At 45.7% G+C, this 18,258-nt stretch overlaps 1 protein-coding gene across 1 annotated transcript in view; it reads left to right on the forward strand.

Moving 5' to 3' along the window:
- The window catches only part of LOC119435791 (5'-nucleotidase domain-containing protein 1), a 44,110-nt gene that overhangs the window by 10,686 nt on the left and 15,166 nt on the right, over positions 1-18,258 (forward strand). Inside the window, exon 3 of the mRNA XM_037702510.2 lies at positions 9,324-9,638. Coding sequence (XP_037558438.1) covers positions 9,324-9,638 — 315 coding nt within the window. The remainder of the gene's footprint in view (positions 1-9,323; positions 9,639-18,258) is intronic.

Consider the following 18,258-nt stretch of genomic DNA (forward strand, 5'->3'; position numbering starts at 1 on the left):
AACCGTCAGCAGAAGTGCGCCGCGCAGCAGAAAACTGTGAAAAAAAAAAAAAATGCAGGGCTCGTGACGTATGCGTCATACGATCCTCCAGCTCCAGTATGGAAAAACGCAGGGAAGGAATTTTGCTTGCGGAGGTTAGACGGGGCAAGTGGAGAGGGTGTCCTTGTTGGCAGTGACACTCGCCTCCTGAAATCATGGGTTTGCAGCACTGAAATATTTCTATCTTTGCTATTAACGAACCAATTTGAAAAATTCTTGCAGTAGAACGCTCCCAAGAGGGCACGTAACAACTTCCAGTGTATAACCAAAATTTTCTATGTGCAAACATTTTTTAACTGCGTGAACAAATGACCACGGAGAGAACATGAAACAAGGACAGGCGCAGACCTGCAACTAATTTTTATTCTACGAAAACCACATATAAGTGCATTCTAGAAATACACCACTGTGTGTGCGCGGCAAGAATAAATCACCCAAAAATAACTTTCTGTTCATGCAACACGCAACCTAACCACGCTCGTGAATAAACCTCATCTCACTGTTGTGCAGATAAACTGAGGTGTCGCTGACACAATCATGTCGCTTCTTTCTTATATGGCACAAAATTTTTACTTCTTTCAAGATCGGCTTACATGGGCACGCCAAACAATGGATAGGAATGTGCCCATTCGCTTTATTCCTACTTGACAATTCGTGCTGATGCACGCGCACATTCACGCACCTTCCTGTTTGGGCTACGTAGACTTTGCCACATGATAGGGTATTTATTTATTATTTTATTTATTTATTTAAAAATACTGCGGACAAGAAGTCCAAGCAGAGTGAGCAGGATACACAAGATTATTTATACAAAGGTACAGGATGAAACAAGTTTGTAACAAGCTTTCCACAAAATGTGCGTCATCATAAGGTAGACGATTAAGAAAATTTAATCAACTGTAACACGAAATAACACCATTAATTACACAAATGATATACAGGTCACGGGCGCTGGGGAAATGCTCCAGTTAGTTTATTCCAGTCAGCTATTGTTTGCAGAAAAAGAGTACCGAAAAGTGTCAGTCGTTGTGAAAACTGGTGTTAGCGAATGAGAGTAGTGGTGTCGAGTGGGTCTGCTTATCAAGGGAGATACGTATGTTGCGGTGTCTAAGGGTAGCCTATGATTAATTAAGTTTGATAGAAACTCTAGTCTACTTTTCTTTCTTCGAATTTGTAATACAGTTAAACCTGGATTTAATGAAATTGACAAATTCCCGAAAAGCTTTGTTATAAAGAGGATTTCGTTATATGCTGGTTCGGCACAAAACTTAAAAAAAATAATGTTTACCGTAGTTACTCGATTCTAAAGCGCCCTCGATTGTAACGCGCACCCATTTTCCGTTTTCGTCAAAGCACTCATCCTTGAAGTGTCACACCAGATACTGGATGCGTGGACGCGTGTCGTTCGCACAAGCACGAGGCATCGGAAATGAAGAGCAAGCGTCACGATGGCATCGTAGTGTCGTATAGTGTTACAGTAGAACCCCGCTGTTACGTTCCCGGGTGCTGTGTTTTCCCGCAGCACCCGGGAACGGATGTTACATCGTTTTCGGCCAGTCCCGGCACAGATTCCATAGAACCCAATGCATTGTTAACCCCGCTGTTGCGTCGCAACTTTGGGACCGTTCCCGCATCATACGTTGCGAACTGCCACCCCGCACCGGCCCCGAGCGGCCATTTTGACTTTTCATGTCGCTTGGCTTGGTGGCTTGACGATGGCATTGGCCGCCCAAAGTGCCGGGGGCGACAACTATGACGTATTTTCGGTTTCCGCCAGCAAAAGTATGGCCGTCGAGGTCCGTATTGCTGTCTAAAGATGGTGTCTATGACGCGTTGTGGCCCTAAAATTGTTTTTGGCTCATAGATGTTTCGTATAAAGTCCAAGGGCGATAACGCAGTCGCCGCGTGCCATGTGCTGTATGTACGAGTGAAAACATGCAAAGGGAGCCGAAGACCGCGTCTAAATCTCGCGCTCGCAAGAAAAAAAAGCAGGGAGGAAGCGCGCCTTCTTCCATTGTGGTTCAAGGCACCGGCGAGGGAGCAAGGGGGGAGGGATAGCGGGCGGCGTTGTACTGTACTCTGGCATCAACTGTGTACTGCGCAGCAGAGCGCGGTCGCGCGGGCCGTATCTTGAAAGCGATCTGCGTTGGGGCAGAGTCTAGGCAGTGTAGGTGCGTCGGCGGCTCATAGCTTTGCGAGTGCTGTGTGTTCTCGGCGCTCAGTTTGTCTTGAAGCAATAGACAACAGCACAAAAGGTCACTTGGCTCGCTTCTGCAGCGGCGCTTCCACATGCCGCAAGCGTTTGGACAGCGCGTGTCTGCGCTCATCGAGTGTAATGTGTCACAACGTCTGCCAGCACGTCGGCAACATCAAGTGGAAAAGGAGAGTGCCGGCTTGGCGGGCTAGGCCAGCTGCAGCAAGCGGCAGGATCAGGTTTGAATGAAGGGAGGGGAAAGGTCACGCCCGCGGAGGCAAGATCGCCGGGTCGAGGGCTGCAGGCCTGCCTCGCACACGCTCGCACGCAACGTCACACGTGCGCCGTCGCTTCGCATTCTGTCGCGGCGGAGAAGGTGCTTCCGGTTGCTGCTCGCAGCCAAAATGACAAAACTTGGGGGGAAATCTCTAGGTTGTCGGCGGGAAAAATTCGTTATTTCGAGGGGGTCTCCTGCTGCCACTTCGTTACGTAGAGGTCTCAAATACATGTGCTTCTATGGAGTAACGACGGGGAATAGAAAAACCTCATTATATCCAGGAATTCGTTATATGGAGGTTCGTTTATAAGCAGGTTTAACTGTAGTTCAATGCCTCTTTGCGGTTAGTAAGGCAGTGGGGGAGTCAGTAGTCCTAAATTTATTGTAAATAATCAGACTCTTTCTTTGAATTCTTTCGAGGGTTCCGAATGTAATTTTTGTGTAAGGGTCCCAAACTATAGAAGTGTACTCAATTTTTGGCCTAATTAAGGAAAAGTAACAAAGTAGTTTAACCACTAGGCCGAGCAGTTTTTAGTTTGTGACGTAGAAGGCATAGATAGTTTCCGGAAAGCGGCAGAGCAGGTGTTATTTATGTGTAAGTTCCACGATAAGTTACTGGTATTTGTTAGACCTAAGTATTTACAGCAGGCTACTTTCTGTAAAGATATATATACTATCAGATTTACTTTCTGTAAATCTGATATACTACCCCAACACTGCAATCTATGCAGGAATTGGTATGCTTTATTCGCACCCTTAAACCTTTTGTAGCAAGCTTGCCAGGAGCCGAAAAACGCCACCTCATATCTAAACTGTTTCACAACCTTCTTTAAGTTGTGGGAAGTCTTGTGAACATAAGCACAACTTTACGTTTTTTTATCTTTGCATTCTTGCAGCTTCACTAATATGTGCTATGTGGCCTAGTGACGGGGCCCTTTAAAGAACACTAAATATGCGCACAAAGCCAGATGGCCAGTCTCATTCGCAGTGGAACCCTCGGTAAGAAAAACGATTGCAAGGGCAAGAGATGGGCTAGCTTCTTGTGACATCATGATATTTCAGCAGCACCTGTTTGGACTTGCTAGTAGATTACCAATAAATATTGTATTCTAAAGGTTGCCAAGCTACAACCTAGTCAGTTCTGATAACTTTCGGGCATAACCTTACCCAAGGTGCAAAAGCTTTCAAATGTGTGAGATCATAATAGTACCAACACAACAGTTTAGGTGCGAAGTTCGCAAGTAGATGCTCTGCCTTGCTCTGCAAGTAGATGCCTATTTTTCAAGTCTCCCCGGTTGACTGTTGAGTGATGTATGGATATTTATTGCTTTGTATAGTCGCTACAGCTAAGGAAAGCCTCTCTCGGAAATCAGACTTGTGATTCTCAGGTGCAAAAACCATCATATTGATCTAGCCACATACAGAAAAGGCTCTAGTGGAACCAGTTGCAATAGTTGTCCTGTAGTCATAATTAAAGTCCTTTTAATCACAATGTGACCATAAGTTACATTCATTTAAGATCAGATCAGCACACAGCTCAAGGATTCGCCCTGCTGCTGCCAAATCGGTTGCGGCCCTTGCCAAATGCAATGCTATAAAGAGGCACCCTGAAAGATAGCCTACACCAGTGCGGGTACACAGACAATCTTAAGACCATCCCTGTTGATCAAAAGCGAAAAATGGGATGAGTTGGTATGGAAGCATGGCTGATTAGAGTACGAACTACTGGCACAAAAAGCATGGTCTTGTCTCTCTTCTCGTGCCTTGCTCTGTCCCAGTAGTTGACGCTTCGAATTAGCCATCCCTAATACCGCAACTCTGCCTTAGAGATAGGCTTAGCATTTTTTGCGCTTAGCAATTGCGCATTTTTGATACAGATGCCAAATTCCTGCGCCAAACTGCACCAAACACGAAAAATTGACAAAATTGCACCACGCTGCGCCAGAACGGCTTCGGCAGTGGTCGCTACAGCGGCGGATTCGTTCCTGAAAAGAGTACAGCCATTCACATTACGCACACCGCGTGACGGCACCTCCTGCAGAGTTTCTCGTAATTTGCGCGCTTATAAAACTGGACTATTCAGCCCTCCAGGCTAGTGGCAGGCGCAGCGCGCGGCAACTGCAAGCTGTTGTCGCTGCTGTCGGAACGGCTAGGCGGCTGTGTTTAGAGCATAAAATACGGTTTAGTGGGCTGAGCAGCGCAGCGCTCCCTATCTGAGGTGCAAAACAACAAAAAGTAGGCTGAGAGCACTGCGAGCAACCTAGAATTTCGGAGGCATGCACTGAAGCGGGGGGGCATCTGTGTCCTCAAGGCCGGGATAACATAAAAACTATTCAATCTGTTTTTATGTCCATATGGGCGAGGCGTACGCCATTTTGACCTATCACCGAAGGGCTAATGGCAGATTTGGCATAAAACGTCGCAGTATCGCCGAAAGGCGAAGCATCGATTGCGATAGCAAATTAGTAGACAGCTATAAGCAGCAAGAATAGTAGTTTCATCTGCCGTATAAACTTGTAAACATGTGTGCACTCACTAAATTAAGAAGCATGGTGTCACGCGCGCACGAGCAAACATGAACACAATCTCACTCGATTACCGCAGAACTCGCTATGGAAACACTTGAGTGAGCAAGCGAGGCAGCAGTGAGCGAATTCACCTTTGTGCTGCCTTGCTTCAACACGAACTAAGCGGCGAACAACAGCGCACACGAAGCTATCAGCACTCGCACTATGTCCCTATCACAGATCGCTTTCAAGATAGGGCCCGCGCGGCCACGCCATACGCAGCAGCCGCCGGAGTAGAACGACCGCTCCCCCAGTGCCTTGCACACGATCGGAGACGGTGCGCTTCGTCCCCACTTTCCTCCCTCGCGTGCGCAAGATTGAGCTGCCATCGTCGGCTCATCCTCGTCGGCTCATCCTCACACTTTGACTCGCACATACAGCGCGCGGCGATGATGTTATCGCCCCTGGACTTTGTATGGAACATCATGGCGACGGCGACACCAGAAATATGCCTGGAGTGTCCATATCATTGCTATTGCAACAAAAACAGATTAAAATAGTTTTGCATTATACCAGATCAGGGTTGATTGTGGCTCTTCGTCTGCGGTGACATACGGTGACACGGAAATTATGTTACAGCGTCGATTGGACCGCATAATTTGAGAATATTTTCCGCTATCGTCATGAGCATAGGCGCGGAAATATATAGTTAATATAGTTTGATCGTAGTGAAACCGATGTTTCCGGCTTTACAGGAAAGCATGCGCCGAGCCCCGCTCGACCCACTCTTCCATATTTCTATAGCTACGAAGTGCGCTTCCACTACGAGCTTCCTGTTGGTTTATTCTGTGTTTCGTTGGGGTTTCGAAGTGCGTTGCCGTATTCCATTATTCCACCAAAATTCAGATTGGCCTGCTCCGAACTGCTTCAAATTTAAATTTTATCTGCTCCAAATTGCTCCAAAATGAAATTTAGTCTGCTCCAAGCTGCTCCAAGATGTTGTTTTGTCTGCTCCAAACTGCTCCAAAACGCATCTTGACCTGCTCTAGAAATTGCGCCAAAATGACTTTCGTCAGTCTCACCCCTGTTAGCACCTTACATACTTATGTGCACGCTACCAAACCGAGCATGGCAACAGCACTTGTGTTTCATGATCCTTGCTCTTGTTCTCCCTGTGTGGCTGTGCAGGGCTTTCCTGAAGTGTGCAAGTGATGTCTTTGCTAGAAATCAAAGAAGTGGAAACAAGTTTGTTGCTTTTTCACTTGACGTGTCGTGGAGCCACTTCTTTGCACCTTGAGGGTGTTTCTTATGGTAGCCCTGGCGAGTTGCATTAGAGGAATATCAAAAGTGACCTACAAGTGGGTCATCATGCACAAAATGGCGACTTCAAAACGGGCTGCCACAGTCTACCTGTTAATGTTGCTTTCATATGACATTGTATGAATCTGGTTACAGGTGGCATCTATGAAAGGATTCTTGCTAGTGTCATTATTGGAGCAGTTCTCCATGCATCTGGCCCCTGGTATTGTTGATGCGCATTATGTGCTGCCTTTTACCGCAAAAGTACTCTCCACTAAGCAAAGCATAGGTAGAATAAACGAGGCAGCCTACCACCACCCGAGGTGTGGCTCATTAAGGCTTGTGTTTCTGCTGCCCTGTACAAGGCACCAGCAGATGTAATTTGGGCCTATGCTGCTATTTGCAACAGGGTTTCACATTGTAGCAATGTGTGTTACGGAATTGTGCTATACAACTGAATAATTTTCACCTAAAGCTGACTGTTAATAGTAGCAGTTGTAGCAGTTAAGGACAGAAGGAGGGTGGAAATGAAGGTATGTGGGCATCAGAACTGTCTCACTTCCCAGTGGACGCCTGAATTGTCCTACGGCTCTTGGGAAAATACAAGCTAAGAAAAAATATAGGGGGAGGAAGGTTCCATTAAAACAGACATAAAAAAGGATGATTTGTGCATATTGCATGATGGCTGACACAATTCCCTTGACGTAGCTGACACTGAGTTACTTGTTTTTTTTCCTTTTCTTGGCTACTTACAGGTCCCAGGCACAACTGGGCCATGGTTGAAACTTGCCATTTCAGCTTTGCTGATGCATGCAGATTATCTTTCACTTATCATCTACCATTGGTGGTGTGCATTGAATCAGGGCAGCGGAAGCGATGTTTGAGATGCAGGAGTAAGCTGGTGCGAGCCATATCGAACTCGGAATGAACAGTGCAGAAGATGGGACACCATTACATCTCGTGCACTGTTCATTCCCTCGAGGATGCGCAACGAAGCTGTATGTCTATCTTTGTATGGTAAAATGGCCATTAGAACCTTTCAGCTCTGCCTTTGTGTGCATTCCAATGGGCAGACAACAAGAGCGATAAGTAGCCAGAGAAATTGTATAGTGAAGTTGCAATGCAGTGAAGTGGGAATGGGAGGGATTCATCATTGTGGTACCCCATATTGCTATGACTGGCACATATTGCGCCAGTTCCTAGCAATGTTTGTGATTCTCTGATTGACGCTCATGATGTTGACTACTTGCTACAACAGATAGACATCCAAGGCAGTTGGCCCTGATGGATTATCGCCGGTTGTCTTGAAAACTGTAGCATTATATATGAAATCACACTTAATAGGAATTGCTCCACATGACTGGAAAGTTGCACACATCATACTGGTACATAAATCAAGTGCCAAAAACTCGTTAAAATTACAGGCCCATCTCGTTAATAGCAATTTGCTGTAAGTTATTCGAGCATATTATTTACAGTGAAATGGTCAAATACCTTGATTCAACCGACTACTTCACACCATCTCAGCATGGTTTTAGAAATGGACACTCATGTATTGGGTATGTAGCGTGTCCAATCATGAAATGGACACGCTAGTCGAATTCAGCATTGCATTTGACATTCTTTAGACAGTATTTTCCAAGTAGATGCAGTATTTCTTGATTTCCGTAAGGCTTTCGACACCATACCACACAACCTATTAGAATTGGCAGTGCTTCCGGTAAACATAAGCCTTAAAGTTATTAATTGTATAAAAATTTATTTAAACAGTCACAAAGTGTAGTTCTGAACGGCTCAAATTATCTGCGGTGATTGTGACGTCTCTTGTACCACAAGGAGCGTATTATGACCACTATTTCCTATTTATAGTATTAGCATCATTGAAGATATTAGTTCACCCATTAAATTATTTGCAGATGACTGCGTAGTGTTTAAGGTAATCAAATCATGGAGAGATACCGACACTTTGCAGAGCCACTTGCACTCGAAATCGCTATGGTGTCAAAAATGGAAAATAAGCCTTAACGTCCGGAAATGCTGCTGCTCAACATTCACCATGTCAATAAGTTAGAGACAAATTACACCATTAACAATTCAATAATGATCACCAAATCCGACTACATGAGTATCTTGGTGTCTACATTTCTGACAGCTTTAAGTGGAATAAGCACATCGAAGTTACAGTGACAAGCACAAGTAAAGTGTCATTATATACGGAGGAATTTTAAGCAGGCTGCCCAAACCGTAAAACAAACATAAATTTTTGTATGTAAGCTCCATTCTATATTATGCTTGTATAATTTGGGACCCTCATTAGCAGTACCTTATCGATAGACTGGAAACAGCGCAAGATCACGTAGCTAGATTTGTATATATAATACATTTTTGAGGATTTCTGAAATAAGAAGGACATTGGGATGGGGGGGAGCCATTAACAATGAGAAGGCAGAAACGTCGGCCTAAATTTCTTTACATTATTTATTATAAGAATCATTAATCCCCATGGATACCTCTCAGAACTGACGTACGTCTCACTTCGTCGAGACATTTCCCAAAAATATTACAATGCCCATTCAAAACGCACACTTTTGGTAGTTTGTTCTTCATAAGAACAATACAAGAATTGAACCGGCTCCCAGACGATATGTTAGAAAAACTAATAATGAAATCTTCTTCTGTTCCCTAGATAATGTTGACATCAGTAATGTTGACATAAATGGAATTATTTTCCCAAAGTATCTATTGTTTAGCATGTATGTTTGTGGTAATTTTTGTATTCGGTATAGTTTCGCGTAATTTGCGTGATTTTGTTCTTATTTTATTACATACCATGAACAACAATCTATTGCTATTTGTCCTATGTTGTGATCCATCCCCGCCCCTTGCTAGCTACACAATGTTGGGCGATATAGGTAAAGTGTAAATAAATAAAAGATACACGAACTTAGGAAGGACTTGTAGTATAAAGTGATATATGCTGGTACTGTGTAAATAAGGTCTCCCGCAGGCCTCGCTGGAGCCTCTCTGGCATGACCTCTTGGAGGGAATCATCCACTTCTACCGTCCGGGTGGGCCCCGAGCCACAACCTTGCTTCAGACTCCCGATGTGCTTGTTCGGCCCTGCCCTCCATCAGTAAAAGCTTGGATCCAGAGCCTGCGAACGGCTGGCACCCGCACTTTTCTTATGACTGGCTCAGAGCCACTGCTTGCGTTTGCCATTGCATCCCATGCTTTAGGCCCTCAGTGGCGTGACCTCTTTGACCTGGTGATTGTGGGTGCCAACAAGCCAGCTTTCTTCACCGATACCTCCCTTACCTTTCAGGTATGTAAACCATCACCTAAAACAGTGATTGCGAAACATTTCATTTGCTGCCCCTTTCTCATCATGCCCCTTCCCCGCCGCCTACTTCAACTGCACATACTTAAATTTTAATCCTTGGTGAAAACTCTGCTTAGAACAGTTCTTATGTTCTTTTTTACCACTCCTGTAATGCTCCTTTCGGGGGAGATCCGGACAGCGGGAGGCCACCTAATAACGCCCCTTGTCGTCGAAAGTTCGACAAACCCCTGTCGCCAAGCACCGCAGTGTAACCGACGAATATGTCCGCCCAATCCGTCAGAGCCCGTACCGTCCAAGAGTCCGTGGGCGTCTCCCGTGGTGTTAGTGAAGAAGAAGGATGGAACCCTACATTTCTGCGTCGATTATCGTCGCCTCAACAAGATCACGAAGAAGGACGTATACCCCCTCCCACGGATTGACGACGCCTTGGATCGACTCTACAACGCAAAGTATTTTTCGACGATGGACCTCAAAACCGGCTACTGGCAAATCGAAGTCGACGATAGGGACCAGGAGAAGACTGCCTTTGTAACACCAGACGGACTGTTCGAGTTCAAGGTCATGCCGTTTGGTCTTTGCTCGGCACCTGCGACTTTCCAACGCGTCATGGATACAGTACTGGCAGGCTTGAAGTGGCAGACTTGCCTCGTCTATTTGGACAAAGTCGTTGTGTTTGCCTCAAGCTTCGAAGAACACCTGCGGCGCCTTGAAACAGTTCTTCAAGCAATCAAAACCTCCGGACTCACGTTAAAGCCAGAAAAGTGCCGCTTCGCATATGAGGAGCTCTTGTTTTTGGGCCACGTCATCAACAAGTCTGGACTGCGCCTCGACCCTCAGAAAACTGCGGCCATCTCCAACTTTCCTCCGCCCGCTGACAAGAAGGCAGTGTGTAGATTTCTTGGACTGTGCGCCTATTACAGGCGCTTCGTCAAGGATTTTTCACGGATTGCTGAGCCACTGACGTATCTCACGAAGGCCGACGTCGAGTTCAAGTGGGAGACGCCGTAAGTCGAAGCATTTGAAGAACTGAAGCGACGCCTGCAATCGCCGCCAATACATGCGCATTTCGACGAAAACGCCGATACCGAAGTCCACACCGACGCAAGCAGCGTAGGACTCGGCGCCGTGCTTGTGCAGAGGACTGACGGACTAGAAAGGGTTGTAAGTTGCGCTAGCCGGTCGCTATCGAAGGCGGAAGCAAATTATTCCACAACAGAAAAGGAGTGCCTCGCCATCATCTGGGCTACATAAAAGTTTCGCCCCTACCTCTATGGCAGGCCCTTTAAAGTTGTGAGCGACCATCACGCCTTGTGTTGGCTAGCTAACTTGAAGGATCCTTCAGGTCACCTCGCACAATGGAGTCTGAGACTTCAAGCATTCGACATCACCGTCGTTTACAAGTCCGGGCGAAAGCACTCTGACGCTGACTGCTTGTCTCGCGCCCCCGTTGAACCGCCGCCACGGGCGACCAGGATGACGACACTTTCTTGGGACCGATCAGTGCCGACGAATTCGCCGAACAACAGCGAGCCGACACGGAACTAAGGAGCCTTGTAGACTACCTGGAAGGCAAGACCATCATTGTGCCAAAGGTGTTCAGGCGAGGATTGGTGTCGTTTTTCTTGCAAAAGACACTCTCCTAAAGAAGAACTTCTCCCCACTCCGAGCCAACTACCTCCTCGTGGTACCCTCAGCATTGCGTCCAGAGATTCTGCAAGCTCTCCATGACGACCCAACGGCTGGAGACCTCGGTTTTTCCCGCACGCTCGCGAGGATACAAGAAAAATACTACTGGCCTCGCCTCTCTGCCGACGTCGCCCATTACGTAAGGACATGCCGAGACTGTCAGCGACGCAAAACACCGCCGACAAGGCCAGCCGGACTTCTACAGCCAATCGAGCCACCTCGCTGACCGTTCCAGCAGATCGGGATGGACTTACTGGGGCCTTTTCCGACGTCGACGTCCGGGAATAAATGTATCGTCGTCGCTACGGACTACCTCACCGCTACGCCGAAACAAAAGCCTTGCCCAAAGGCAGTGCTGCCGAGGTAGCCCGATTCTTCTTTGAGAACATCCTCCTGCGTCACGGTGCCCCAGAAGTCCTCATCACCAACAGAGGCACGGCCTTTACGGCAGAACTAACTCAAGCCATCCTGAGGTACAGCCAGACAAGCCATCGCCGGACCACCGCCTACCACCTGCAGACGAATGGCCTCACCGAGCACCTAAATAAGACCATCGCCGACATGCTGGCAATGTACGTCGACGTCGAACACAAGACGTGGGATGCCATCCTTCCGTACGTGACCTTCGCATACAACACGGCCGTGCAAGAAACGACGCACATGGCACCGTTCAACCTGGTATACGGAAGGAACCCGGCAATGACGCTTGACGCCATGCTACCGGACGTCACCGACGAAGAAAATCTCAATGTTGCCACCTATTTGCAGCGTGCCGAAGAAGGTCGACAGCTCGCCCGCTTGCGCATGAAGAACCAGTAGAGGACTGACAGCCGACACTACAATCTTCGATGACGCTACGTTGAGTACCAGCCCGGCAACCGTGTTTGGGTCTGGACTCCGATACGCCGACGAGGACTTAGCGAGAAACTCTTACGCCGCTATTTCGGACCCTATAAGATCATCCGACGTATTGGCGCACTGGACTATGAGGTCGTGCCAGACGGCATTTCGCAATCCCAGCGACGCCGCGCACGTCCTGAAGTCATCCACGTGGTGCGTCTTAAGCCTTTCTACGCCCGCTGACGAGCTTATAGGTACTTTGTTACTTTGTTATTTCTTTTTATATGCGTCGTTTGTTTTCGCTTTCGCGTTTGTTTGTAGCATCGGGACGATGCTTTTTAAGGGGAGGGTATTGACACGTATACATGTTTATCTTTCGCCGATGGCAGCTTTCGACCGGCTAACAAATGTTAAACGTTATCGCTCGGCGCAGGACGTGCCTGTATCGGAAGTTTCTAGAACGTTATCGATGCTTCTTTCCGTTGCCTATTTTCACCGACGCTTATGTTATCTGATTGTATGAGCGACGCGAATTGTCTAGAACTTTCTGGAAGACACGCTTGTACCAGGGATTATTCTGGAACCTTCGATGACTCAGGTATAAAAGCCGACGCGTTTCGCTGCTGATCAGATTTTCGCCGACCGCCGACTGGTTTGCCGCTTTCATTGTGCTTTGAGTGTAGCTTGCTTTTGTGGGCACAGGTTCGCCCAATAAAGAATCAGTTTCGTCATACACAGTTTTACGACTGTTTACTTCAGCGCCACTACTACGTGACAATACGATCTTATTGCATTTAAACTTAATACGAAACATGACACTGCTCTGCTTCAATAGCTGCTCTTGGTCATGGAGCGTGTGATTTGAGTGGTGTGTTTGCAGGCAGATGCTTGTAATTCAACCATTTGACCATCTGTGTCCATTGAATTTTCCATTTATTGTCTCGGTATTACTTCATGGCGCCAGTAAAATTTCATTACATTGAAATATAAACAGACTTCATTATGTTGAAGTTCTACATACTTAGTGTTCTACGGATAGAGAGTTATGGAAAGGTAAATACTTTGTTATATTGAAGTTTATTATATTCAGGTTTATTGTAATAACTTGTAAGAGTTCTATGCACCATTTTGTGTGTAAGGCAAGACACCTTACATCAAGGATTTCAGTATCGGGGCGTGGTACCGTCACCCACACTACGTACTCATTGCAACTCCAGCTGGCATGCTCTGTATGCTGCTGTGGGCATAAAAAAAGGAAAGCTGAAGCTTCATTTTGCAAATTAAGTATTATGATGGGGATAAGAGTAGGCAAAACTAAATTGAAAATGTATTTACAGCATACAGTACAGACGACTCATAATGTAACTGCTTATAGCATGGGACTGGTTATAACAGGGGTTTTCCTGACCACCGGTATTCCTCCCATCACTGTATAGGCAGACCGCTTAATGTGCTGGTGCACGAAGCAGTATACTGGTTATAGTGTGATTTCCTGAAGGACACAATCATCGAACCGGTGCAGTGAATGTGGCTTTGTTCCCGTTTATCAGCCATGGCTGGACTGGCCACTTCGTTTGCACGCCAGCATCTGAAGAGAGCGCAGTCTGGCTGTGTGCAGTAAAACCTCATTAATATGGCGGAAAACGTGGATGTACAAATTAATCGACACTGGCAGATGAGGGGCTTTAGGCTTACCGGCCAAAAGAACTTGTTAAATCTCACTCAGACACACACGCAGACAAGTTTTATTTGCTAGCAGGCAGCAAAAATCCGTGATTTTCACTTGCCGTCGTGGTGGCCGTGCAGCTACGATGGCATCCTCAAACTCGGCAAGGCCGCGAGTCATTTTCTCCATCAGGATCCACTTCTCTGATCGCCCTCGTGATGGTCAACGCACTAGCCGCGTTGGATACGGAAGGGCCATCATCCACGTCGTCATCCATGATGATGAAGTGGAAGCGCTAGAAGCTAGGGAGCAGCTAACACGTCATGGCTATCATGTTTTGACGTCCCTCTCGGTGGTGACGGCAGTCCGGGAAAGATCCATGTGCCACAATTTCGCTATCTATGGTCTGTGTGCACGATATTTCACCGATTCCACGCTTGTGTGCGCTGCAAAATGAAGTAAATACTACGCTCTGACTGTTTCATTTATTTCGTTTATTATGGTATCTTCAAGACCACAAAGGTATTACAGTGGGGAGGGGAAAAAAAGGTTACAAAATAAAGAATAAATAAATGCAGCAAGTGGCGTAATTATAGTCATGTGAAGCCTGAAGTGATGCTGTCGATTATGGCTGTGCGAAATTGTGCGTGGTCTTCAATGGCAACCAGCGTGCCAGGAAGGTGGTTTCATTCTCGACAGGTCCTGGGAACAAAAGACTCACGACAAGCTCTAGTGCGACACTGAAAAATTCCAACTTTGTGGTGATGATCAATGCGAGGAGAGAGGTAGGTTGGGGATGAAATAAGATTATTGTGCAGATATGAATTGTGGAAATATATGTTATGAAACACAGCTAAGCGAAAGCATCTGTGATGAGCAGAAGCGGTGGAAGTTGCAGGATGATTTTCATAGAAGTAACGCTTGCCGTACGGTTATAATTTGAAGATGAAGCGCAAGGCATTATTTTGAACTCATTCAAAAGACTGGGTTCGTCTTTCAGCACAAGGGTTGCAAGTTGATGAAGTGTATTCCATTTTACTTAATATTAATGTCTTGTATAATATTAACTTTAATGATGACGGGGTGGAAGAGAACTTTCGATGGATATAACCTAGCATGCGATTAGTTCTATTGATAACGCCGTTGATGTGTAAAGACCAGGAAAGTGTAGAGGTTATATGAACATCTCTACACTCTACACTACATCTGTAAGATGTAATGGCTTCCAAGGTAGTATTGTTAAGGCATCAGGTTGGAGGAGGAAGTTAATGGTGGGTTATATGCATGATTCTGCACTTAGATCGGTTTAGTTGCATTAACTACGAGTTGCACGATTCACAGACATCGTTGATGTCATTTTGCAGGATGTTAGTATCAGCAGTGTCTGAAATTTCATGAAGGCTAACGCAAACGTCGCCAAAGAGATGAATGTTAGAAGTAATTTCACTGGGTAAGTCGTTAACGTAAATTAGAATGAGGAGAGAGGCCTAAAACTGACCCTTGAGGAACACCAGATTCAACAGGGATAAATGGAGAGAAGTGGTTATTAGATGCAACGAACTGGTGATCGATTAAGAAGACAGTGCTCTAGCCATGCAAACAGATTAGGATCAGATTCAGTTTACTAAGCTTAAAAATTAGTAGTTTGTGACAACCTTGTCGAAAGCCTTTGCAAAGTCGAATAAAACACAGTCTGCGCATGAACCTTTGTCAAGAATAAAATAAAAACTGTGAGGGAAAGAAAGCAGTTGAGTTTCACAGGACAAACTTTTGTGGAAACCATGCTGGTGCACATGTGAAGAATGAATTATCATCTAAGTGCTTAGCTAAATGTGAAAACAAGATATGTTCGAGCACATTGCAGGGAACGTTGGTGAGGAAAATGGGGCTGTAGTTGTGAGGTGAGCTTTTGTTGTTGGACTTGTGAAGTGGAACCACCTTCCCAGTTTTCCACTCTGCAGGGAGCTGATGGTTGTCCAAAGATTGCTGGAATATTTTTGAAAGTATTAAAGATGAGTAAACCAGCAGTGTTTTTAAAAAACTTTGCGTTAACCAGGTCTGCACCAGGGCTTGACGACACTTGTGATTTTTAATCGCATTTTCTACCCCGAGTGGCTCAATGGTATAAAATCCATAGCAGGAAATTGCAACTGTCTAGGGTAGGAAACACACGACCAGGGCATAGAACGAAATCGCTGCAGAATACATAGTTCAGGATTTGGGGACATTCAGTGTCAGGTATTGTTGATCCACTACAATCAGTAAAGGTTATTGTATTATCTTTGGAAGAGTTAATAATGCGTTAAAACTTTTTTGACTTTTCGTAAGTATTGTAGGGAAATTGTGTTTTTGAGATAGACTTTTAACAAGTTTTTTCAGCTGCTATGTAAGCTTTGTTTGCATTCTTGTAAGCATTCCATTAGATATCAAAGTGCTTCATTGTGTGAGGCAGTACAAGCACTTTTTCTGATTGCAAATGCTTTTTAGGTGGGAATTAAACCAAGGTGCCTTAGACGTCGATGATATTGTACGCAACAGAATAAACTTATCGGGTTCATGTATTTTATTTCTGAATATGATCCAGTTATTGTCTACCATGCGATCATCAAAGTTACTTAAAAAGAGGTCCCAGAAGTTAGTTTAATGTTTATACCATTAAAGTTTGCTTTGTCATAGTCATAAATGTTTTTTTTTTTTTTTGCAGCTCACATAACGTTAAATGAAAGAACTAGATGGTCGCTACACCACGCATGCATAAAACATTCGTAATAAGGTCAGGATGAGAGCATAATTCAGTAGAGATACCAGCAGTCATAGAGGCATTGCGTAATCAAGGCGTACAGGAGGCATACGTGATATCTTGGCAAACATCTACAAGGATTCCACAGCTACCTGGTTCTCCACAAGAAAAGTAGAAAGTTACCTATCAAGAAAGGGGTCAGGCAAGGAGACACAATCTCTCCAATGCTATTCACTGCATGCTTAGAAGAAGTATTCAAGCTCTTAGACTGGGAAGGCTTAGGATGAGGGTCAACGGCGAATATCTCAGCAACCTTCGGTTTGCAGATGACATTGTCCTATTCAGCAACAATGGAGACGAATTACAGCAAATGATTGAGGACCGTAATCGAGAAAGTGTAAGAATTGGGTTGAAGATGAATATGCAGAACACAAAGATAATTTCACTAGCCTGGCAAGGGAACAAGAATTCAGGATCGCCAGTGAGCCTCTATAGCCTGTAAACGAGTACGTTATCTAGGTCAATTACTTACAGGGGACCCTGAACACGAAAAGAAATTTACAGAAGAATAAAATTGGTTGGAGTGCATACGGCAGGCATTACCAAATCCTGACTGGGAGCTTACCACTGTCGTTGAAAAGAAAAGTGTACAATCATTGCATTCTACCGGTGCTAAATATGGGGCAGAAACTTGGAGGTTAACAAAGAAGATCGAGAACAAGTAAGGACCGCACAAAGAGCGATGGAAAGAAAAAGTTGTCGCAGTTTCACCTGAAAGGCGAAGCATCAATTGCGATAGCAAATTGTAGAGAGCTATACGGAGTATGATATTAGCTTTATCAGCTGTATAAACTTGACATGCAGCAGCACCGGCAACACGCAGAACTGTTGTCGACGCCGTCGGCGTTTGCCCGTGTTCGCTCAAAATGCGTGCGGCGTTGGTGACTGTTGCCGGAGCCTCTGATATACATAGGCACTTGGTGCCGCAGCTAAACGTCGCCTCCCTTCCCTCCCCCTCCCCCCCTCCCCCACGCCTCTAGCGCGTCGGAAGAAGGTGCGTTTGCTCTACATATATGGTGATTGTAAAGGAGGAAAGAGACGCCTTCTGCAGCCCTTAAGGGAGCACGGCGCAGAACGCACGTTGTTCTCTGCCGTGCGTTCACATCCCCGTGAAAGCGCGCGTCCCTCGCGCCCTTTCACTCGCACATACAGCGTTCGGCGCGCGGCGACGATTCATCTTCATTGACATCATACTGAACCTCACGCGACGGCGACGGCACAATCTGCTTTGAGTATCCATATAATTGCTATCGCAATAAATCTTAGGACTAACGTTAAGAGACAGGAAGAGCGTGTGGACCAGAGAATTAATGGGGATAGCCGATATTCTAGTTGACATTAAGTGGAAGAAATGTAGCTGGGCAGGCCATGTAATGATGGATAATCGGTGAACCATTAGGTTACAGAATGGATACCAAAGAAGGGAAGCGCAGTCGAGGTCGGCAGAAAACCTGATGGGATGATGAAGTTAGGAAATTTGCAGGCGCAAGTTGGAATACGCTAGCGCAAGACAGGGTAATTGGAGATCGCAGGAGAGGCCTTCGTCCTGCAGTGTACATAAATATAGCTGATGAGGATGAGATGATGAAGCATAATTAAGTCTAAGAGAT

This window comes from Dermacentor silvarum, unplaced genomic scaffold, assembly GCF_013339745.2.
Source record: "Dermacentor silvarum isolate Dsil-2018 unplaced genomic scaffold, BIME_Dsil_1.4 Seq908, whole genome shotgun sequence".
Taxonomy (NCBI): domain Eukaryota; kingdom Metazoa; phylum Arthropoda; class Arachnida; order Ixodida; family Ixodidae; genus Dermacentor; species Dermacentor silvarum.